Genomic DNA, 25,000 nt, shown 5'->3' with positions numbered 1-25,000 from the left:
TCCATCTCTATTCCAGTGGTTTAAAAAGTGTCCCATCGCCGAGATAGCCATCAGGACTGACCGGTCAACGTGATAATGAAATTTTGGACAATAGACAATCTGCATCAAATAGCCGTGTCTACTCTTAATAATGTTATCTATTTGTGTAGATATGCATTATCAGAACACATTTTTAAAAAACAGGCTTTCAATTTCATGAATCATGATCAGTGTGCAACGGTTGCAGTGTTCGGTATTATCAATTGGGACCACGTTTGTGCTTCAAGCCAAAGGAGCAGACAGGAAGTTGTTGATTTCGATGGTTTACATTCAAATAAAATAAAATGTTATTGGTCACATATACATATTTAGCAGATGTTACTGCAGGTGTACAGTTCCTAGCTCCATCAGTACAGTAGTATTTAACAATGCAGTAATATCTAACAATTTCACAACAATACACACATCTGAAGTGGAATTAAGAATATCTAAATATTTGGATGAGCGATGTCAGAACAGCATAGACTAAAATACAGTAGAATAGTATAGAATACAGTATATACATATGAGATGAGTAATGCATAGACTAAGATACAGTAGAATAGGATAGAATACAGTATATACATATGAGATGAGTAATGCCAGGTATGTAAACATTATTAAGTGACTAAGATACAGTAGAATAGAATAGAATACAGTATATATACATATGAAATGTATGTAAATGTATGTAAACATTATTAAAGTGTTCCATTATTAAAGTGGCCAGTGATTTCTAGTCCATGTATATAGGGAAGCAGTCTCTCTGTGTTAGTGATGGCTGTTTAACCAGTTGGATTTAGGGTGCGCTATTTTAATTTTTGGATGAAAAACGTTCCCGTTTTAAACAAGATATTTTGTCACGAAAAGATGCTCGACTATGCATATAATTGACAGCTTTGGAAAGAAGACACTCTGACGTTTCCAGAACTGCTAAGATATTGTCTGTGAGTGCCACAGAACTGATGTTACAGGCGAAACCCAGATAAAATCCAACCAGAAAGTGCCGCATTTTTTAAAACCGGATTATGCCAATGACTCCTTACATGGCTGTGAATGAGCTACGAATGAGCTTACGTTTTCCACGTTTTCCCCGAGGTGTCTACAGCATTGTGACGTCTTTTTCGGCATTTCCCTTGAAGAATGGCTGTAAGGGACCATATATGGCATGTGGTCACATTGTGTCTCCCACAGAAAACCTTGCGTAAAATACTGAGGTAGCCATTTTTCCAATCGCTTCTTATGAGAAACCAACTGCCTCGACGGATATATTATCGAATATATTTGTTAAAAACACCTTGAGGATTGATCCTAAACAACGTTTGCCGTGTTTCTGTCGATATTATGTAGCTAATTTTTGAAAAAAGTTTGGCGTTATAGTTGTAGCATTTTTCGGTCGATTTCTCAGCCAAGCATGGTGAAGTAGCTTCACCAATAATATTTCTGGAAAAAAGGAGCATTTGCTATCTAACTGGGAGTCTCCTGAGTGAAAGCATCCGAAGTTCTTCAAAGATAAAATTATTTAATTTGGTTGCTTTTCTTATTTTCGTGAAAATGTTGCCTGCTGCCAGCAGAGCCTAGCATAGCATCATGCCATGATAAACTTACACAAATGCTTATCTAGCATTGGCTGTAACGCATATTTTGAAAATCTGAGATGACAGTGTTGTTAACAAAAGGCTAAGCTTGTGTTTGAATATATTTATTTCATTTCATTTGCGATTTTCATGAATAGGAAACGTTTCTAGGGGTATTTATGTCCGCTGCGTTATGCTAATGCATTTGAGGCTATATTACGCTCCCGGATACGGGTTTGCTCGTCGCAACTGGTTTTAACAGTCTGATGGCCTTGAGATAGAAGCTGTTTTTCAATCTCTTGGTCCATGCTTTGATGCACCTGTACTGACCTCACCTTCTGGATGATAGAGGGGTGAACAGGCAGTGGCTCTGGTGGTTGTTGTCCTTGATGATCTTTATGGCCTTCCTGTGACATCAGGTGGTGTATGTGTCCTGGAGGGCTGGTAGTTTACCCCTGGTGATGCGTTGTGCAGACCTCACTACCCTCTGGAGATCCCTGTAGTTGCGGGTGGTTCAATTTCCGTACCAGGCGGTGATACAGCCCGACAGGATGCTCTCAATTTTGCATCTGTAAAAGTTAATTGGCCTCCTGAGGTTGCAGCTGTTGCGCCTTCTTCACCACACTATCTGTGTGGGTGGACCATTTCAGTTTGTTAGTGATGTGTACACTGAGGACATTTAAGCTTTCCACCTTCTCCACTGTGGTCCTGTCGATGTGGATAGGGGGTTGCTCTCTCTGTTTCCTGAAGTCCACGATCTATCGTTTTGTTGAAGTTGAGTGAGCAGTTATGGTGCCAAACTTGATGATTGAGTTGGAGGCGTGCATGGCCACGCAGTCCTGGCTGAAAAGAGAGTACAGGAGGGGACTGAGCACGAACCCTTGTGGGGCCCCTGTGTGAGGATCAGTGTAGTGGAGGTGTTGTTTCCTACCTTCACCACCTGGGGGCGGCCCATCAGGAAGTCCAGGACCCAGTTGTGACTATAACCAAAGATAATTATCTTGGGAGGTAATACGGTCTGCATTTGATTGTGAGGTATTCTTGGTGAGGATGAAAAAAAGGACTTGAGTTTCTGTACGTTATCACAATCACACCATGAGTAGTTAAATCATGAAACATACACTGTGGTGATTTATTTCTGTATTATCACATTAGGAGAGACAAACGTATCACACAAGTCAGAGTTATACTTAAACTACATCTTTACTGATAAGAGCTTTGCAATAGCATTGACTTGTCAACGATTCACCGTTTTTTTAATGAACCGTTGAGAGTGATAAAACAAAAGTACAAAGACGTTTTATAGCCAAGATACTCCCCTTCCAACCGACATGAAGAACAACAGATACATAGAATGGGTCACAAGGTTAAGATCTATATGAAAGATATCTTTAATACATAGAAGGCAGTATATGCTGTGTCAACAGTTTTCATTGTATAGAGACCAGTGTCTGGCCTTCCGACCAAAAACTGGAACCGTCTCTTCCTGCTACGTTATAGAGCAGAAACATTACCTCATGTTCTCTGGAATGCTCTTTAGGTTTTATCACCCAAAGACATCGTAAATCTCCTCTGTCAGGGTTATCTCATAGAGGCCCATCCTCAGTAGAACACACACACACAATAGTTAACAGAATACTCTATTCTGTCGAATAAAACAACCATTATAATGCAATACAAGCATTATAACATAATCTTGCAATTTCCCTGACAACACCACCGACTTTCTTCTTCCAGGAGAGTTCTTTATTCTTTTCTGCACAATGTACTGAGGACCCAGCTGGCTATATGGATGGGGACAGTATATCCAGAGAGAGCCATGATTCTGTTAAACAGAGCATGTTACAGTCCCTGATGTCTCTCTAGAAGGAGATCCTCGCCCTGAGCTTGTCTACTTTATTGTCCAGAGACTGAACATTAGCGAGTAATATACTCGGAAGCGATGGATGGTGTTCCCGCCTCCTGAGTCGGACTAGAAGTCCACTCCGAACACCTCTTCTCCGCCGGTGGCGTCTTGGAGAAGCCTCTGGGATAAGGTAACTTGCCCTGGGGCGTGCGAACAAAGGATCCAATTCGGTAAAGTCTTATTTCTGGTCGTAATGCCGGTGAGTTATCGCCACTCTGATATCCCAAAGTTATTTACGGTGGTATGATGTAAGAAATACAACAAAAAAACACAACAAAAATAAATAAATTCTGCAAATTTGCTTTGGAGCAAGAAGCAAAGCTGCCATGTCTGTCGGGGCCATCTTGTTTTATATATCGAGTAATATGGAATAAACTACTTTTGTTAGAAATCATATGGAATAAACTACCTTTTCAAGTAACGAATCCCAACACTACACATGCACACACACGCACTTACAGTTCTACTGGAATCTAACCAGTAGAACTGGGGAATCTAACCAGTAGAACTGGGGAATCTAACCAGTAGAACTGGGGAATCTAACCAGTAGAACTGGGGAATCTAACCAGTAGAACTGGGGAATCTAACCAGTAGAACTGGGGAATCTAACCAGTAGAGGGGAATCTAACCAGTGGAACTGGGGAACCTAACCAGTAGAACTGGGGAATCTAACCAGTAGAACTGGGGAAACTAACCAGTAGAACTGGGGAATCTAACCAGTAGAACTGGGGAATCTAACCAGTAGAACTGGGGAATCTAACCAGTAGAACTCAGAAATCTAACCAGTAGAACTGGGGAATCTAACCAGTAGGACTGGGGAATCTAACCAGTAGGACTGGGGAATCTAACCAGTAGAGGGGAATCTAACCAGTAGAACTGGGGAATCTAACCAGTGGAACTGGGGAATCTAACCAGTAGAACTGGGGAATCTAACCAGTAGAACTGGGGAAACTAACCAGTAGAACGGGGGAAACTAACCAGTAGAACTGGGGAATCTAACCAGTAGAACTGGGGAATCTAACCAGTAGAACTGGGGAATCTAACCAGTAGAACTGGGGAAACTAACCAGTAGAGGGGAATCTAACTAGTAGAACTGGGGAATCTAACCAGTAGAACTGGGGAAACTAACCAGTAGAGGGGAATCTAACCAGTAGAACTGGGGATTCTAACCAGTAGAACTGGGGAATCTAACCAGTAGAACTGGGGAATCTAACCAGTAGAACTGGGGAATCTAACCAGTGGAACTGGGGAATCTAACCAGTAGAACTGGGGAAACTAACCAGTAGAACTGGGGAATCTAACCAGTAGAACTGGGGAATCTAACCAGTAGAACTGGGGAATCTAAACAGTAGAACTGGGGAATCTAACCAGTAGAACTGGGGAAACTAACCAGTAGAGGGGAATCTAACTAGTAGAACTGGGGAATCTAACCAGTAGAACTGGGGAAACTAACCAGTAGAGGGGAATCTAACCAGTAGAACTGGGGAATATAACCAGTAGAACTGGGGAATCTAACCAGTAGAACTGGGGAATCTAACCAGTAGAACTGGGGAATCTAACCAGTGGAACTGGGGAATCTAACCAGTAGAACTGGGGAAACTAACCAGTAGAACTGGGGAATCTAACCAGTGGAACTGGGGAATCTAAACAGTAGAACTGGGGAATCTAACGAGTAGAACTGGGGAATCTAACCAGTAGAACTGGGGAATCTAAACAGTAGAACTGGGGAAACGAACCAGTAGAACTGGGGAAACGAACCAGTAGAACTGGGGAATGTAACCAGTAGAACTGGGGAATCTAACCAGTAGAACTGGGGAATCTAACCAGTAGAAAATGAGAATCTAACCAGTAGAACTGGGGAATCTAACCAGTAGAACTGGGGAATCTAACCAGTAGAACTGGGGAATCTAACCAGTAGAACTGGGGAATCTAACAAGTAGAACTGGGGAATCTAACCAGTAGAAAATGAGAATCTAACCAGTAGAACTGGGGAATCTAACCAGTAGAACTGGGGAATCTAACCAGTAGAACTGGGGAATCTAACCAGTAGAAAATGAGAATCTAACCAGTAGAACTGGGGGATCTAACCAGTAGAACTGGGGAATCTAACCAGTAGAACTGGGGAATCTAACCAGTAGAACTGTAGAATCTAACCAGTAGAACTGGGGAATCTAACCAGTAGAACTGGGGAATCTAACCAGTAGAACTGGGGAAACTAACCAGTAGAGGGGAATCTAACCAGTAGAACTGGGGAATCTAACCAGTAGAACTGGGGAATGTAACCAGTAGAACTGGGGACACTAACCAGTAGAACTGGGGAATCTAACCAGTAGAACTGGGGAAACTAACCAGTAGAGGGGAATCTAACCAGTAGAACTGGGGAATCTAACCAGTAGAACTGGGGAATGTAACCAGTAGAACTGGGGAATCTAACCAGTAGAACTGGGGAATCTAACCAGTAGAACTGGGGAATCTAACCAGTAGAACTGGGGAAACTAACCATTAGAACTGGGGAATCTAACCAGTAGAACTGGGAAAACTAACCAGTAGAGGGGAATTTAACCAGTAGAACTGGGGAATCTAACCAGTAGAAAATGAGAATCTAACCAGTAGAACTGGGGAATCTAACCAGTAGAACTGGAGAATCTAACCAGTAGAACTGGGGAATCTAACCAGTAGAACTGGGGAATCTAACCAGTGGAACTGGGGAATCTAACCAGTAGAACTGGGGAATCTAACCAGTAGAACTGGGGAATCTAACCAGTAGAACTGGGGAATCTAACCAGTAGAGGGGAATCTAACCAGTAGAACTGGGGAATCTAACCAGTAGAACTGGGGAATCTAACCAGTAGAACTGGAGAATCTAACCAGTAGAACTGGGGAATCTAACCAGTAGAACTGGGGAATCTAACCAGTGGAACTGGGGAATCTAACCAGTAGAACTGGGGAATCTAACCAGTAGAACTGGGGAATCTAACCAGTAGAACTGGGGAATCTAACCAGTAGAGGGGAATCTAACCAGTAGAACTGGGGAATCTAACCAGTAGAACTGGGGAATCTAACCAGTAGAACTGGGGAATATAACCAGTAGAACTGGGGAATATAACCAGTAGAACTGGGGAAACTAAACAGTAGAGGAGAATCTAACCAGTAGAACTGGGGAATCTAACCAGTAGAACTGGGGAATCTAACCAGTAGAACTGGGGAATCTAACCAGTAGAACTGGGGAATCTAACCATTAGACCTGGGGAATCTAACCAGTAGAACTGGGGAATCTAACCAGTAGAACTGGGGAATCTAACCATTAGAACTGGGGAATCTAACCAGTAGAACTGGGGAATCTAACCATTAGACCTGGGGAATCTAACCAGTAGAACTGGGGAATCTAACCAGTAGAACTGGGGAATCTAACCAGTAGAACTCTGTGTGAGTTGGCGCTTTGTTTCCTTCAATAGGTTTTGACCTGAGAGAGATTTTTGTCAATTCAAATGTCCGATAGACAGGTGGACATAACACCTCCAATATTTTGTATGGTCTGTGTGTGTGTGTGTGTGTGTGTGTGTGTGTGTGTGTGTGTGTGTGTGTGTGTGTGTGTGTGTGTGTGTGTGTGTGTGTGTGTGTGTGTGTGTGTGTGTGTGTGTGTGTGTGTGTTGTGTGTGGTGTGTGTGTGTGTGTGTGTGTGTGTGTGTGTGTGTGTGTGCGTGTGTCATAGGCTGAGACTGGTGGTTATTTTGGGAAGTCAGCTCTCAAGGGCAAAACACACTGTACCGAATCGAATCACCTGAAACCTGAGAATCAGCAGGGAACCATTGACGAATCAAATACTCTCAGTGGAGTAATCTTAAACGAACGGTTCAGAACCAATTCAGTGGTTTATTAACTGTGATGTCCTTCTGATCATAGAAATCAATTATAGAAAAGAAGATTACATTTAAACTTTCTACTATTTAATGCAAGTGACTCCTGTGATGTTAGAATGTATAACCTCATGCCATGGAGAAGCAACACACTCTCCTCCATTTCTAGCTAATTTATTCTTTCTTTCCATCCTTGTCTCTCCCTCCTCCATATATGTCTCTTTCTCACTGTCTACGATCCCCCATCGCTCTCGTAACCTCCGTCTCCACATCTGCACGTCTCTGTGTCTCTCTCTCACTTGCTCCCCCCCCCCTCTCTCTCTCTCTCTCTCTTTCCCTCTCCCCCTCTCTCTCATCTCTCTCTCGTCTCTCCTCTCTCTCTTTCTCTCTCTCTCTCTCATCTCATCTCTCTCTTTCCCCCTCCCCCCACTCTCTCTCTCTCTCCTCTTTCCCGCTCCCCTCTCCCCCCTCTCTTCCTCTTCTCTCTCTCTCTTTCTCTCCTCTCTCTTTCCTCTCTCTCTCCTCTCTCTCTTCTTCTCTCTTCTCTATCTCCTCTCTCTCTCTCTCGATCTCTCTCTCTCTCTCGTCCTCTCCTCTCTCTCTCTCCTCCTCCTTTCCCCTCCCCCTCTCTCTCTCTCTCTCCTCTTCCCTCTCCTCCCCCCTCTCTGCTCTCTTCTCTCTCCTTCGTCCTCTCTCATCTCTCTCTCCCCCTCTCTCTCCCTCTCTGTTCCTCTCTCCCTCTCCCCCCCCCCTCTCTGTCCCTCCTCTCTCTATCTCTCTCCCTCCTTCTCTCTCGTCGCTCCCTCTCCTCCCCCCCTCTCTCTCCCTCTCTTCCTCTCCCCCCTCTCCTCTCTCTCTTATCTCTCCCTCTCTCTCTCTCTCTCTCTCTCCCTCTTCATTCTCTCTCTCTCTCTCTTCGCTCTCTCTCTCTCTCTTCCTCTCCCTCCCCCCCTCTCCCCCCCCCTCTCTCTCTCTCTCTCTCTCCCTCTCGCCACCCCCTCTCCTTCTCCCCCTCCCTCCGGTGGTGGTGATGTCAAGAGTTGCAAAGCATCATGGGTAGTATCAGAGGATTCCCTGCGTTGCTGTAACATGACGTCTTTTCTCTTTGTCTTGCTTCCACATAGTCGTAGTGAGGATGTGGGTGTTAATGTCCCATCCATATCCACGCGTTCTTTTCCGTAGATAAATGCCCTTAAGGCATCATTATGTGAGTACCAGACATGACATTCTGTTGACATGAAGATATTAGCGCTAGTATGCTAACGAGTGAGATGCTGTATATGGGCTTGTAGGTATCCTAGTGGTTAGAGTGTTGGGACAGTAACCGAAAGGTTGCTGGATCGAATCCCTGAGCTGACAAAAAGTTTTAAAAATCTGTCGTTCTGCCCCCTGAACAAGGCAATTAACCCACTGTTCCCCAGTAGGCCGTCATTGTAAATAAGAATTTGTTCTTTAACTGACTTGCCTAGTTAAATAATTAAAAAGTATGCCTGTCTCTACTGTGTCCTTGGAGCAGCTGTTATAGTTTACATTAGCTAGTGCTTCCCTCTGGTGGATGGAGTGGAGTATTGTCACAGGAGTCAAGCTGAACATATTCTAACTAACTCGACCAGGGCTAACTGGGCTCCAGGACTAACCGGGCTCCAGGACTAACCGGGCTCCAGGACTAACCGGGCTCCAGAGCTAACAGGGCTCCAGAGCTAACCGGGCTCCAGGACTAACCGGGCTCCAGGACTAACCGGGCTCCAGGACTAACCGGGCTCCAGGACTAACTGGGCTCCAGAGCTAACCGGGCTCCAGAGCTAACCGGGCTCCAGGACTAACCGGGCTCCAGGACTAACCGGGCTCCAGAGCTAACCGGGCTCCAGAGCTAACCGGGCTCCAGGACTAACCGGGCTCCAGGACTAACCGGGCTCCAGTGATAACCGGGGTCCAGAGCTAACCGGGCTCCAGAGCTAACTGGGCTCCAGGACTAACCGGGCTCCAGAGCTAACCGGGCTCCAGGACTAACCGGGCTCCAGAGCTAACCGGGCTCCAGGACTAACCGGGCTCCAGGACTAACCGGGCTCCAGAGCTAACCGGGCTCCAGGACTAACCGGGCTCCAGGACTAACCGGGCTCCAGAGCTAACAGGGCTCCAGGACTAACCGGGCTCCAGAGCTAACCGGGCTCCAGAGCTAACCAGGCCTCCAGGACTAAACCGGGCTCCAGGACTAACCGGGGCTCCAGAGCTAACCGGGCTCCAGAGCTAACCGGGCTCCAGGACTAACCGGGCTCCAGAGCTAACTGGGCTCCAGGACTAACCGGGCTCCAGAGCTAACCGGGCTCCAGAGCTAACTGGGCTCCAGGACTAACCGGGCTCCAGAGCTAACTGGGCTCCAGGACTAACCGGGCTCCAGAGCTAACTGGGCTCCAGAGCTAACTGGGCTCCAGGACTAACCGGGCTCCAGAGCACTGTCAAGAGATNAGGACTAACCGGGCTCCAGGACTAACCGGGCTCCAGAGCTAACAGGGCCAGAGCTAACCGGGCTCCAGGACTAACCGGGCTCCAGGACTAACCGGGTCCAGGACTAACGGGCTCCAGGACTAACTGGGCTCCAGAGCTAACCGGGCTCCAGAGCTAACCGGGCTCCAGGACTAACCGGGCTCCAGGACTAACCGGGCTCCAGAGCTAACCGGCTCCAAGCTAACCGGGCTCAGGACTAACCGGGCTCCAGGACTAACGGGCTCCAGTGATAACCGGGTCCAGAGCTAACCGGGCTCAGAGCTACTGGGCTCCAGACTAACGGGCTCGAGCTAACCGGCTCCAGGACACCGGCTCCAGAGCTAACGGGCTCCAGACTAACCGGGGCTCCAGGACTAAACCGGGCTCCAGAGCTAACAGGGCTCCAGGACTAACCGGGCTCCAGAGCTAAACCGCGGCTCCAGAGTAACCAGCGCCTCCAGACTACCGGGCTCCAGGACTAACCGGGCTCCAGAGCTAACCGGGCTCCAGAGCTAACCGGGGCTCAGGACTAACCGGGCTCCAGAGCTAACTGGGCTCCAGGACTAACCGGGCTCCAGAGCTACCGGGCTCCAGAGCTAACTGGGCTCCAGGACTAACCGGGGCTCCAGAGCTAACTGGGCTCCAGGACTAACCGGGCTCCAGAGCTAACTGGGCTCCAGAGCTAACTGGGCTCCAGGACTAACCGCAGCTCCAGAGCACTGTCAAAGATCTGAAGATCTTAGCTTGGTGTTGTGTTTAAGGTCGCTAACTTGTTATACTGTAGTGTAATGACCATTTTTCCCTGTCAGGTTAAAAAGAGAACATCCTTAGTGCCTGATTGTCTTCATTTTGGACTTGATGTGATTGGTCTGGTTGGATCACTCTGTGTGCGACACAGGAGGCTGGAACGGAGCAGATGGAATGGCATCGAACACCTGGGAAACCATGGAAACGCACGTGTTCGATATATTCTTTACCACACCACAGGACTCCACTCCGGTTATTACCATGAGCCCGTCCTCCACAATTAAGGGGTCACCAGCCTCCTGTGGGTTGCTCTCTATAAAGGGAATAGAGACACAGACTCCACTCCGGTTATTACCATGAGCCTGTCCTACACAATTAAGGTGTCACCAGCCTCCTGTGGTTGCTCCATATAAAGGGAATAGAGACACAGACACTACCTCTCTATAGTTGAACAGACACTGCCTCTCTATAGGGACACAGGACACTACCTCTCTATAGGGACACAGACACTGCCTCTCTATAGGGACACAGACACTACCTCTCCTATAGGGACACAGACACTACCTCTCTATAGTGACACAGACAATGCCTCTCTATAGTGACACAGACACTGCCTCTCTATAGGGACACAGACACTACCTCTCTATAGTGACACATACACTGCCTCTCTATAGGGACACAGACACTATCTCTCTATAGTGACACAGACAATGCCTCTCTATAGTGACACAGACAATGCCTCTCTATAGGGACACAGACACTACCTCTCTATAGGGACACAGACACTGCCTCTCTATAGGGACACAGACAATGCCTCTCTATAGGGACACAGACAATGCCTCTCTATAGGGACACAGACACTGCCTCTCTATAAAGGGAATAGAGACACAGACACTACCTCTCTATAGGGACACAGACACTACCTCTCTATAGGGACACAGACACTGCTTCTCTATAGGGACACAGACACTGCCTCTCTATAAAGGGAATAGAGACACAGACACTACCTCTCTATAGGGACACAGACACTACCTCTCTATAGGGACACAGACACTGCTTCTCTATAGGGACACAGACACTGCCTCTCTATAAAGGGAATAGAGACACAGACACTACCTCTCTATAGTGACACAGACAATGCCTCTCTATAGGGACACAGACACTGCCTCTCTATAAAGGGAATAGAGACACAGACACTACCTCTCTATAGGGACACAGACACTACCTCTCTATAGGGACACAGACACTGCTTCTCTATAGGGACACACACTGCCTCTCTATAGGGACACAGACACTGCCTCTCTATAGGGACACAGACACTGCCTCTCTATAAAGGGAATAGAGACACAGACACTACCTCTATATAGGGAATAGAGACACAGACACTGCCTCTCTATAAAGGGAATAGAGACACAGACACTACCTCTCTATAGGGACACAGACACTGCTTCTCTATAGGGACACAGACACTGCCTCTCTATAAAGGGAATAGAGACACAGACACTATCTCTCTATAAAGGGAATAGAGACACAGACACTATCTCTCTATAAAGGGAATAGAGACACAGACACTACCTCTCTATAAAGGGAATAGAGACACAGACACTATCTCTCTATAAAGGGAATAGCGACACAGACACTACCTCTCTATAAAGTGAATAGAGACACAGACACTATCTCTCTATAAAGGGAATAGAGACACAGACACTACCTCTCTATAAAGGGAATAGAGACACAGACACTACCTCTCTATAAAGGGAATAGAGACACAGACACTATCTCTCTATAAAGGGAATAGAGACACAGACACTACCTCTATATAGGGAATAGAGACACAGACACTACCTCTCTATAAAGGGAATAGAGACACAGACACTACCTCTCTATAAAGGGAATAGAGACACAGACACTATCTCTCTATAAAGGGAATAGAGACACAGACACTATCTCTCTATAAAGGGAATAGAGACACAGACACTACCTCTCTATAAAGGGAATAGAGACACAGACACTACCTCTCTATAAAGGGAATAGAGACACAGACACTATCTCTCTATAAAGGGAATAGAGACACAGACACTACCTCTATATAGGGAATAGAGACACAGACACTGCCTCTCTATAAAGGGAATAGAGACACAGACACTATCTCTATATAGGGAATAGAGACACAGACACTACCTCTCTATAAAGGGAATAGAGACACAGACACTATCTCTATATAGGGAATAGAGACACAGACACTACCTCTCTATAAAGGGAATAGAGACACAGACACTATCTCTATATAGGGAATAGAGACACAGACACTACCTCTCTATATAGGGAATAGAGACACAGACACTACCTCTCTATATAGGGAATAGAGACACAGACACTATCTCTATATAGGGAATAGAGACACAGACACTACCTCTCTATAAAGGGAATAGAGACACAGACACTATCTCTATATAGGGAATAGAGACACAGACACTACCTCTCTATAAAGGGAATAGAGACACAGACACTACCTCTATATAGGGAATAGAGGACACAGACACTACCTCTATAAAGGGAATAGAGACACAGACACTATCTCTATATAGGGAATAGAGACACAGACACTACCTCTCTATAAAGGGAATAGAGACACAGACACTACCTCTATATAGGGAATAGAGACACAGACACTACCTCTCTATAAAGGGAATAGAGACACAGACACTACCTCTATATAAAGGGAATAGAGACACAGACACTACCTCTATATAAAGGGAATAGAGACACAGACACTACCTCTATATAAGCTCTGTCTATTTAAACACTGTCTCCCTCTCTCTGTCTCTCTCTCCTCTCTATTTAAATACTGTCTCCCTCTCCCTCTCTCTCTCTCCTCTCTATTTAAATACTGTCTCCTTCTCTCTGTCTCTCTCCTCTCTATTTAAATACTGTCTTTATTTAAATACTGTCTCCCTCTCTCTGAGGTCTGTCTTTATTTAATACTGTCTCCCTCTCTCTGTCTCTCTCTCCTCTCTATTTAAATACTGTCTCCCTCTCTCTGTCTCTCTCTCCTCTCTATTTAATACTGTCTCCCTCTCTCTGAGGTCTGTCTTTATTTAAATACTTTCTCCCTCTCTCTGTCTCTCTCTCCTCTCTATTTAAATACTGTCTCCCTCTCTCTGAGGTCTGTCTCTCTCTCCTCTGTATTTAAATACTGTCTCCCTCTCTCTGTCTCTCTCTCCTCTGTATTTAAATACTGTCTCCCTCTCTCTGTCTCTCTCTCCTCTCTATTTAAATACTGTCTCCTTCTCTCTGTCTCTCTCCTCTCTATTTAAATACTGTCTCCCTCTCCTCTCTATTTACATACTGTCTCCCTCTCTCTGTCTCTCTCTCCTCTCTATTTACAGTATACTGTCTCCCTCTCTCTGTCTCTCTCTCCTCTCTATTTAAATACTGTCTCCTTCTCTCTGTCTCTCTCCTCTCTATTTAAATACTGTCTCCTTCTCTCTGTCTCTCTCTCCTCTCTATTTACATGCTGTCTCCTTCTCTCTGTCTCTCTCTATTTAAATACTGTCTCCCTCTCTCTTATCTCTCTCTCTATTTAAGTACTGTCTCCTTCTCTCTGTCTCTCCTCTCTATTTAAATACTGTCTCCTTCTCTCTGTCTCCCTCTCCTCTCTATTTACATACTGTCTCCCTCTCTCTGTCTCTCTCTCCTTTCTATTTAAATACTGTCTCCTTCTCTCTGTCTCTCCTCTCCATTTAAATACTGTTTCCCTCTCTGAGCTCTGTGTCTCTCTCTTCTCTCCAAGGAGCAGGACCAGGACTACGAACAAGAAGCATAAAACCATCAGTCCAATTCTCCATCCAACCAGCAGCACCGTACCGACATGTATTCAAATAAAAAGGACAAATGCTGAAACTACGACAACAATACAAATCTAATCCTGTTGCAAAAGAAAATGACAAGAATTCCACCTGAGACAAAACATTCCTCCTTCTTCAAGACAAATCTTTTCTGATAATCGATGCTATATTGTAAATGTCCTGTTACTGCTGTAATGTGTTGGGTCGTGTAGTTGTTTCTTGAGGTGTAGGAGAGCCGCCCGCTGTCTCGAGTCTCGTTCCTTGATTCCCTCCCAATGGAACGAGACCCCCCGGACCAGGCCTATGGCTTCTGACCATAGAAATACAATCCATAGAACAGGCCTCCCCATTCAAGACTGGACTCTATTTCTATGCTTGTGACTCTTTGTGTGTTTCTGTATTTATTAATGTGAGATAATAATAGGTGTATTTTTCTCATCTTCCAACAACGACGTTGGGAGTGAAAGAAAAGAATGAATCCGATTGCAGATACAGATATGACTACCAATAATATTCTATAAGTGTGTACAATGCCTGGTTGTTTTTATTTATTTAACATATTTTTAAGTCAGAGTTTTATACATTGTATCTTTATAGTTGCTTGTGAAATCATTCTGGTGGAACTATCTGTTAGAAATGGATAAACTACGTGTGTGTGTGTGTGTGTGTGTGTGTGTGTGTTGTGTGTGTGTGTGTGTGTGTGTGTGTGTGTGTGTGTGTGTGTGTGTGTGTGTGTGTGTGTGTGTGTGTGTGTGGTGTGTGTGTGTGTGTGTGTGTGTGTGTGTGTGTGTGTGTGTGTGTGTGTATGTGTGTGTGTGTGTGTGTATGTGTGTGTGTGTGTGTGTGGTGTGTGTGTGTGTGTGTGTGTGTGTGTGTGTGTGTGTGTGTGTGTGTGTGTGTGTGTGTGTGTGTGTGTGCGTGTGTGTGTGTGTGTGTGTGTGTGTGTGTGTCTGTGTGTGTGTGTGTGTGTGTCTGTGTGTGTGTGTACTGAAGATTTTAACAAGTTCAAGTCAATATATTACATCCTGAAATCACAATGGTTGTCAGATCAATATGTGCTTTAAAGTGCAGGACTTATCAATATAAAGGTTAATGTGTCAACACACACAAACTAACACACCTGTAAATAAAAACGTGAGAAAAAAGAAACCAAGTGTGAGTTGTTGATTAGAATGTTCAAACCAGGAAGTACAGACCTCTTTACACACACACCCTCTATCTGTCTCTCTCTCTCTCTCTCTCTCTCTCTCTCTCTCTCTCTCTCTCTCTCTCTCTCTCTCTCTCTCTCTCTCTCTCTCTCTCTCTCTCTCTCTCTCTCTCTCTCTCTCTCTCTCTCTCTCTCTCTCTCTCTCTCTCTCTCTCTCTCTCTCTCTCTCTCTCTCTCTCTCTCTCTCTCTCTCTCTCTCTCTCTCTCTATCTATCTATCAATTCAATTCAATTCAAGGGCTTTATCGGCATGGGAAACATGTGTTAACATTGCCAAAGCAAGTGAGGTAGACAACATACAAAGTGAATATATAAAGTGAAAAACAACAAAAATTAACAGTAAACATTACACATACAGAAGTTTCAAAACAGTAAAGACATTACAAATGTCATATTATATATATATACAGTGTTTTAACAATGTACAAATGGTTAAAGGACACAATATAAAATAAATAAGCATAAATATGGGTTGTATTTACAATGGTTGCCCTTTTCTCGTGGCAACAGGTCTATCTCTCTCTGTCTGTCGTATCAGTCAGTCTCTGTCATACACAATCTCTCTCTCTCTTTGTCTCTACATCCCTTTCTCCCATTCTGTATGGTGTGACTCTGGGTGTCTGTGCCTCTGTGCTAGCAGACAGACCAACAGAGTGTTTAGAATCTGCTGAGGTGGGGCCCTGTCATAGCTGGGATGCCTGTGTAATCTAGGCTGTGTAGTGAGGCTTAGTCTGGTTAATCCATCCGGAACATCTAGTAGCCCCGGGCCACTAACGGAGGGTATTAAACCTCCCCCTCTCTGCACCAGTGCTCTCTGTACTGCCCCTCTCTAACCCGCTCTACTGTACCACTGCTGCTGTCCGGACCAGAACCAGAGGACCAGCGCCTCCAAGGAGACAGAGGACCAGAGCCTCCAAGGAGACAGAGGACCAGGGAGAGACAGAGAGATTGAAAAACATCATGGCCTCTTTTAAGAAATCTTTTGAAGGGCTGAAGGGCTCCACTCAATCAGCAGCCAAGGGAGTCACAGAGCATGCAGGTAATGGTATGACACTAGAGCTGTTCTCTTCGTTAGACGGTGTTGGAGAACTTAACTTAGTAACTTTAGTAGTATCCGTGTAGAAAGGAAGCCAACTATCTCCTTCTGCTGTGCAGGCAATTAGATAAATACAAATTGAACAGCTACCTCGTTAACTTGGTGGGATTTGCTTGATGTTTCGAACTGGGTGACCCAGGAAATAGATCTCGCATCATAACCTCTTAAAGTTCAACAGGTCGTCTGGATAATACTCATTATCTCTGTCTCAAGTCAGTGAATGCAAAAACCATTACGTTATATTTGCCTTTTAAAGCCTTGAAATCATCTTTTAATCTGTGAAGTTAGATGATTTATGTTGTATATCATTTCTCCTGAGACAGAACATCCTACTTGATACAACAGTCTGTGAACATCCTACTTGATACAACAGTCTGTGAACATCCTACTTGATACAACAGTCTGTGAACATCCCACTTGATACAACAGTCTGTGAACATCCTACTTGATACAACAGTCTGTGAACATCCTACTTGATACAACAGTCTGTGAACATCCTACTTGATACAACAGTCTGTGAACATCCTACTTGATACAACAGTCTGTGAACATCCTACTTGATACAACAGTCTGTGAACATCCACCTTGATACAACAGTCTGTGAACATCCACCTTGATACAACAGTCTGTGAACATCCACCTTGATACATCAGTCTGTGAACATCCACCTTGATACATCAGTCTGTGAACATCCACCTTGATACAACAGTCTGTGAACATCCACCTTGATACATCAGTCTGTGAAAATCCACCTTGATACAACAGTCTGTGAACATCCTACTTGATACAACAGTCTGTGAACATCCTACTTGATACAACAGTCTGTGAACATCCTACTTGATACAACAGTCTGTGAACATCCTACTTGATACAACAGTCTGTGAACATCCTACTTGATACAACAGTCTGTGAACATCCTACTTGATACAACAGTCTGTGAACATCCTACTTGATACAACAGTCTGTGAACATCCTACTTGATACAACAGTCTGTGAAAATCCTACTTGATACAACAGTCTGTGAACATCCTACTTGATACAACAGTCTGTGAACATCCTACTTGATACAACAGTCTGTGAACATCCTACTTGATACAGCAGTCTGTGAACATCCTACTTGATACAGCAGTCTGTGAAAAAACTACTTGATACAGCAGTCTGTGAACATCCTACTTGATACAACAGTCTGTGAACATCCTACTTGATACAACAGTCTGTGAACATCCTACTTGATACAACAGTCTGTGAACATCCTACTTGATACAACAGTCTGTGAACATCCTACTTGATACAACAGTCTGTGAACATCTACTTGATACAACAGTCTGTGAACATCCTACTTGATACAGCAGTCTGTGAAAAAACTACTTGATACAGCAGTCTGTGAAAAAACTACTTGATACAGCAGTCTGTGAACATCCTACTTGATACAACAGTCTGTGAACATCCTACTTGATACAACAGTCTGTGAACATCCTACTTGATACAACAGTCTGTGAACATCCTACTTGATACAGCAGTCTGTGAAAAAACTACTTGATACAGCAGTCTGTGAAAATACTACTTGATAAGGCAGTCTGTGAAAATACTACTTGATACAGCAGTCTGTGAAAATCCTACTTGATACAGCAGTCTGTGAAAATTCTACTCGATACAGCAGTCTGTGAAAATTCTACTCGATACAGCAGTCTGTGAACATCCTACTTGACGAGGCAGTCTGTGATATCCTACTTGATACAGGAGTTTGTGAACATTCTACTTGATACAGCAGTCTGTGAAAATCCTTCTTGATAAGGCAGTCTGTGAAAATCCTACTTGATACAGCAGTCTGTGAAAATTCTACTTGATAGGGCAGTCTGTGAACATCCTACTTGATAAGGCAGTCTGTGAACATCCTACAGCAGTCTGTGAACATCCTACAGCAGTCTGTGAAAATCCTACTTGATAAGGCAGTCTGTGAAAATCCTACTTGATAAGGCAGTCTGTGAACATCCTGTTGTGAGTGGAAAGAACAATACAAAATTCACTATAACCCCTGTCTAATGTTCAGTCTTGTTGAAGGAGAATGTTGAGTAACACTGTTTGAAACATACCGGCAAAACTGCTAAAAACAGTCATAACCTGTCATAACCTGTCATAACCTGTCATAAGCTGTCATGTGATGACAGCTGACAGAACCTGTTATAACATAGTTGTACTGTGTTGTGTTCAGTCCAGGCAGCTCAGGAAACTGTACAGCAGGTGGCAGAGTCCTCCAAGGAAACAACCAACATAGGTACAGTACACACACACACACACACACACACACACACACACACACACACACAAAGGACATTTTAACATTTTAACATTTTCTGAGTTTTTAAAAACCCTGTTGAGGCATTGATGAGACATCTGTTTACCTCTAACAACAGGACCATGTAATACACTAAGGTGTTTTCGTCTCTCTCTCTCTCTCTCTCTCTCTCTCTCTCTCTCTCTCTCTCTCTCTCTCTCTCTCTGTCTCTCTCTCTGTCTCTCTCTCTCTCTCTCTCTCTCTCTCTCTCTCTCTCTCTCTTTCTCTCTCTCTCTCTCTCTCTCTGTCTCTCTCTCTCTCTCTCTCTCTCTCTCTCTCTCTTTCTCTCTCTCTTTCTCTCTCTCTCTCTCTCTCTCTGTCTCTCTCTCTCTCTCTAGCGGCCACAGAGGCCAGCCGACAGACACATGCGGTCATTGGAACGGCAGCAGACAAGGCAACCGACACCATCAAGGAGTTTGGACAGAAGCTGGGGACTAAATGATCCCTCCAGCCTTTCCTTTACAGAGGGAAATGTTCACAAGTGGTACCCTATCCTGGCACCCTATCCTGGCACCCTATCCTGGCACCCTATCCTGGCACCCTATCCTGGCACCCTATCCTGGCACCCTATCCTGCACTACCTGTTGAAAGTAGTGCAAGTACTAAGGGAATAGGGTGCTATTTAATACAAATCCTTACGCCAGAAGAAAATAAAAAATTGAAAAATCATACACAAGGCAGAACAAACATTCCACACTGAAAGATGGTCTTGAAATCATTCCCCAACGGCTTCTTTTCCACAATGTGACGCATTCTTTTTGTTTTCCTAGTGTTTCATTATATCGGATTATTTTTTACCAAAGATAATAAAGACATGAGTTCTCTTGAATCAGAGATATTCACCTTTCACAGGAACCTCACACAAAGACTAGCTACTGTACCTGTATGAACAGAGCTACCATAGCGAGGGTATCTACAGCAACACATACTGTACGCTACCATAGCAACAGGGGACAGAGCCTACAGAGAGAGTACTCAGAACCTTTGACTTATTCTACATTTTGTTGTGTTACAGCATTCATTTTTTAAATTGGATTCAATTTAGATTTTGTGTCACAATAAAAACACAACACCCCATAATGTCAACATGGAATTATGTTTTTTTTTTAAACAATTTTTACAAATGAATAAAAAATGCAAAAGCTGAAATGTCTGTAGTCAATAAGTATTGAACCCCTTTGTTAAGCCTAAATATGTTCAGGTGTAAAAATGTACTTCACAAATCTCATAATAAGTTGCATGAACTCACTCTGTGTGCAAAATAGTGTTTAACATGATTTTTGAATGACTACCTCATCTCTGTACCCCCACACATGATCTGTAAGGTCCCTCAGTCGAGCAGTGAATTTCAAACACAGATTCATCCACAAAGACCAGGGAGGTGTTCCAATGTCTCACAAAGAAGATCGATGGGTAAACATAAAAAAAACAGACATTGAATATACTTTGAGTATGGTGAAGTTATAAATTACACTTTGGATGCTGCATCAATACACCCAGATACAGGCATCCCTTCCTAACTCAGTTACCGGAGAGGAAGGAAACCACTCAGGGAAGGGTGACCTTTAAAACAGTTACAGAGTTTAATGGCTGTGATAGGAGAAAACAATATGGTAGTTACTCCACAATATTAACCTAAATGACAGAGTGAGAAGAAGGAAGCCTGTACAGAATAAAAAATATTACAAAGCATGCATCCTGTTTGTAAGAAGAAACTAAAGTAAAACTGCAAAACATTTGACAACGAAATGAACTTCATGTCCGGAATACAAAGCATTACGTTTGGGGCAAACTCAACACAACACATCACTCAGTACCACTCTTCCTATTTTCAAGCCTGGTGGTGGCTGCATCATGTTATGGGTATGCTTGTCATTGGCAAGGACTAGAGAGATGTTTTAGGACAAACATTTATGGAATAGAGCTAAGCACAGGCATTTAATTTTCAATATATTTCAAAACATTTCTAAAAACATTGTTTCACTTATTCATTATGGGATATTATGGGATATCGTGTGTAAATAGGTGAGAAAAAAAATATTTAATCTATTTTGAATTCCGGCTGTAACACAATTTTTTTTAGAATAAGTCAAGGGGTATGAATACTTTCTTCAGGCACTGTATCTCACTACATTAAACACTTCACTTAATGCATTTATCATGCAAATAAACTGTTGACATTATCAACAATTCAGAAAGGGATATACAGTAATATTAATATATATATATATATATATAAAATTATTTGTATGCTAAGTGTGTTTAATAGATGCACACTCATCACTATCTTCACTATCATAACTATCCGCACTATCAGCACATCATCAATATCATTACTATCTTCACTATCAGCACTATCAGCACATCATCAATATCATTACTATCTTCACTATCATAACTATCAGCACTATCAGCACCTTCACCACTATCAGCACTATCTTCACTACCATTACTATCATAACTATCAGCACTATCAGCACTATCAGCACCTTCATCACTATCAGCAATATCTTCACTGCCATTACTATCAGCACTATCGGCACTATCAGCACTATCATTACTATCATCACTATCATAAGTATCATCACTATCATCACTGTCATAAGTATCACCACTATCATAACTATCGTCACTAGCATTACTATCATCACTATCTTCACTATCATAACTATCATCACTATCATCACTGCCAGCACTATCAGCACTATCATCACTATCATCACTATCATCACTATCAGCACTATCATAACTGTCCACACTATCAGCACTATCAGCACTATCATCACTATCATAACTAGCATCACTATCATCACTACCAGCACTATTATAACTATCAGCACTATCATCACTATCGGCACTATCAGCACTATCAGCACTATCCTCACTATCAGCACCTTCATCACTATCATAACTATCAGCACTATCAGCACTATCAGCACCTTCATCACTATCATCACTATCATAACTATAATAACTATAATAACTATAATAACTATCAGCACTATAATAACTATCATCACTATCATCACTATCATAACTATCATCACTATCATCACTATCAGCACTATCAGCACTAACATAACTATCATCACTATCATAACTATCATCACTATCATAACTATCATAACTAGCATCACTATCATCACTATCAGCACTGTCATCACTATCATCACTATCATCACTATCATCACTATGTTGACAGTCTTTTGGGCATCAGACTCCTGATGAGCATTTTATCTGAGTTGTTTACTTCAGCGCTCCTCACACACACACACACACACACACACACACACACCTCCCTCCTATCACAGCGCCGGTTGCTAAGCAACAGAATTCAGAGAGCTGTGAGGTGGCCAGGGATTGGCTGAGGCCTTGGAAAGTGATATAGTGAGGATTTTGACTGTGCCAACATTGGAACACGGTGTGCCGGCCAAGCTTGTGCCTCCAAAGAAACGCCGCTGCCAGCTGCCTACACAATGTATTGATGCCTGTAACAATGAAAAAGCTTGGCTTAGTTCTGATTGGTAAACCTTAGCTTGTTTAAAATGTGCACACTTCCAGAAAGAAAATACTAGAGGATGCAATTATGCAATTTATTGATACCTGTAAACGATAATAAAGCTTGGCTTAGTCGTTATCGGTAAAGCTTAGACTCATTTATCAAGATGATCTTGGCTCCTGGACTCCTAGTCCGCACATTTCAAGGCTGCGTTGAGACAATGACTTATCAGTGACCCAAGCCCTGCCATTGTGTCACTGAGTTGTCGTAGTGCTGCGGCATATGTACATTGTCCCAGGGGCGTTGGCAGTCATAACGTAAGTAACCTAATGTATGTTCCTCTAACCCCCCCCCCCCCCCCCCCTTCCCGAATGATCCTACAGCTATTGTATGCTGTAATCATGAGCCTATTGACCAGAGTTATGCTGTTAGCACTGAGGTGATGTGCCCTGGTAGGAAGTCTGTCCACTGTGTGATGCTCACCCTGCACTATTGGCTCAAATATAAATAAATATCCCTATCATGTCTACTTCTGATAAACCGCTCAGTGAAACAATCACAACCTTCAAGCAACCAAGAAAAGTGCTCAAAATAGCCACACGTTAACATGTGTAGCCTAGGAAACAAGGTTCATGAAGCTGATAAGTTGCTAGTAAACAGATGACAGTCATATTCTGACTGTCTCTGAAACTCACTTAGATCTTTGATGATACAGTGGTAGCAAGACATGGTTTCAACATCTACAGGAGAGACAGGATTGTGTGGGTGTTGCTGTGTATATTCCTGTGAAGCTTAGAGAGGATCTCATGTTAAATACTGTTGAAGTAATAAGGCTACAGGTTCATCTGCCTCACCTAAATCCCATTCTGGTGGGAAGCTGCTATAGACAGTCAGTATCTGGATAATGTTAAATACTGTTGAAGTAATATGGCTACAGGTTAATCTGCCTCACCTAAAGCCGATTCTGGAGGGAAGCTGCTATAGATCACCAAGTGCTAACAGTCAGTATCTGGATAACATGTGTAAAATACTTGATAATGTATGTGATATCAACAGAGAGGTATATTTTCTGGGTGATTTAAATATTGACCGGCTTTCATCAAGCTGTCCACTCAAGAAAAAGCTTCAAACTGTAACCAGTGCCTGCAACCTGGTTCAGGTTATCAGTCAACCTACCAGGGTAGTTACAAACAGCACAGGAATTAAATCCTTCACATACTGTATATTGAGCACATCTTTACTAATGCTGCAGAAATCTACTCAAGCCGTATCCAAATCCATTGGATGTTTGTATCCATCTCCACACACGGAGACGCTTAAAAAAACTCTCCCTCACCCTCCATTTGGCAAATCTGATCATAATTCTATCCTCCTGATTCCTGCTTACAAGCAAAAACTAAAGCAGGAAGTACCAGTGATTCGCTCAATACGGAAGTGGTCAGACGACGTGGTTGCTACGCTACAGGACTGTTTTTCTAGCACAGACTAGAATATGTTCTGGGATTCATCCAATGGCATTGAGGAGTTTACCACCTCAGTCATCGGCTTCATCAATCAGAGCATCGATGATGTCATCCCCACAGTGAACGTACGTACAAATCCCAACCAGAAACCATGGAGTACAGGAAACATCCGCATCGAGCTAAAGGATAGAGCTGCTGCTTTCAAGGAGCTGGACTCGGACGCTTAGAAGAAATCCCGCTATGCCCACAGACGAGCCCACAGACGAGCCCTTAGACGAGCCCTCAAACGAACCTGTGCCCAAGGAAGCGAAGGTAACCTGCCCAAATGATTACCGGCCCGTAGCACTCACATCTGTAGCCATGAAGTGCTTTGAAAGGCTGGTCATGGCTCACATCAACAGCATCCTCCCGGATACCCTAGACCCACTCCAATTCTCATACCGCCAAAACAGATCCACAGATGACACAATCTCAATCTTACCCCACAATGCCCTTTCCCACCTGGACAAAATAACACCTATGTGAGAATGCTGTTCATGGACTACAGCTCAGCGTTCAACACCATAGTGCCCACGAAGCTCGTCACTAAGATAAGGACCCTGGGACTAAACACCTCCCTCTGCAACTGGATCCTGGACTTCCTGATGGGCCACCCCAAGGTAGTAAGGGCAGATAGGCAACAACACATCTGCTACGCTGATCCTCAACACTGGGGTCCATCAGGGGTGTGTGCTAAGTCCCCTCCTGTACTACCTATAACAGGGTTCACCCCTGACTGCGTGGCCAGGCACGACTCCAACACCATCATTAAGTTTGCTGACGACACAACAGTGGTAGGCTTGATCACCAATAATGATGAGACAACCTATAGGGAGGAGGTCAGAGACCTGGCAGTGTGGTGCCAGGACAACAACCTCTCCCTCAACGTGATCAAGACAAAGGAGCTGATCGTGGATTACAGGAA

General features: G+C 43.9%; 1 protein-coding gene across 3 annotated transcripts in view; it reads left to right on the top strand.

Annotated features, from left to right (window-relative positions):
* sncb (synuclein, beta) overlaps window positions 1-15,586 on the top strand; it is a 39,575-nt gene extending 23,989 nt beyond the window's left edge. Inside the window, exon 6 of one of the 3 annotated variants that reach the window (XM_031789505.1) lies at window positions 14,383-15,586. In XM_031789505.1, the coding sequence (XP_031645365.1) occupies window positions 14,383-14,415 (33 nt within the window). In that variant the 3' untranslated portion in view covers window positions 14,416-15,586. The remainder of the gene's footprint in view (window positions 1-14,382) is intronic. The other 2 variants (XM_031789507.1, XM_031789506.1) reach the window with 2 other exon arrangements.
* Window positions 15,587-25,000: the final 9,414 nt, after the last annotated feature.

Source organism: Oncorhynchus kisutch, linkage group LG15, assembly GCF_002021735.2.
Source record: "Oncorhynchus kisutch isolate 150728-3 linkage group LG15, Okis_V2, whole genome shotgun sequence".
NCBI lineage: Eukaryota > Metazoa > Chordata > Actinopteri > Salmoniformes > Salmonidae > Oncorhynchus > Oncorhynchus kisutch.
This window is presented reverse-complemented; position numbering and strand designations above follow the sequence as displayed.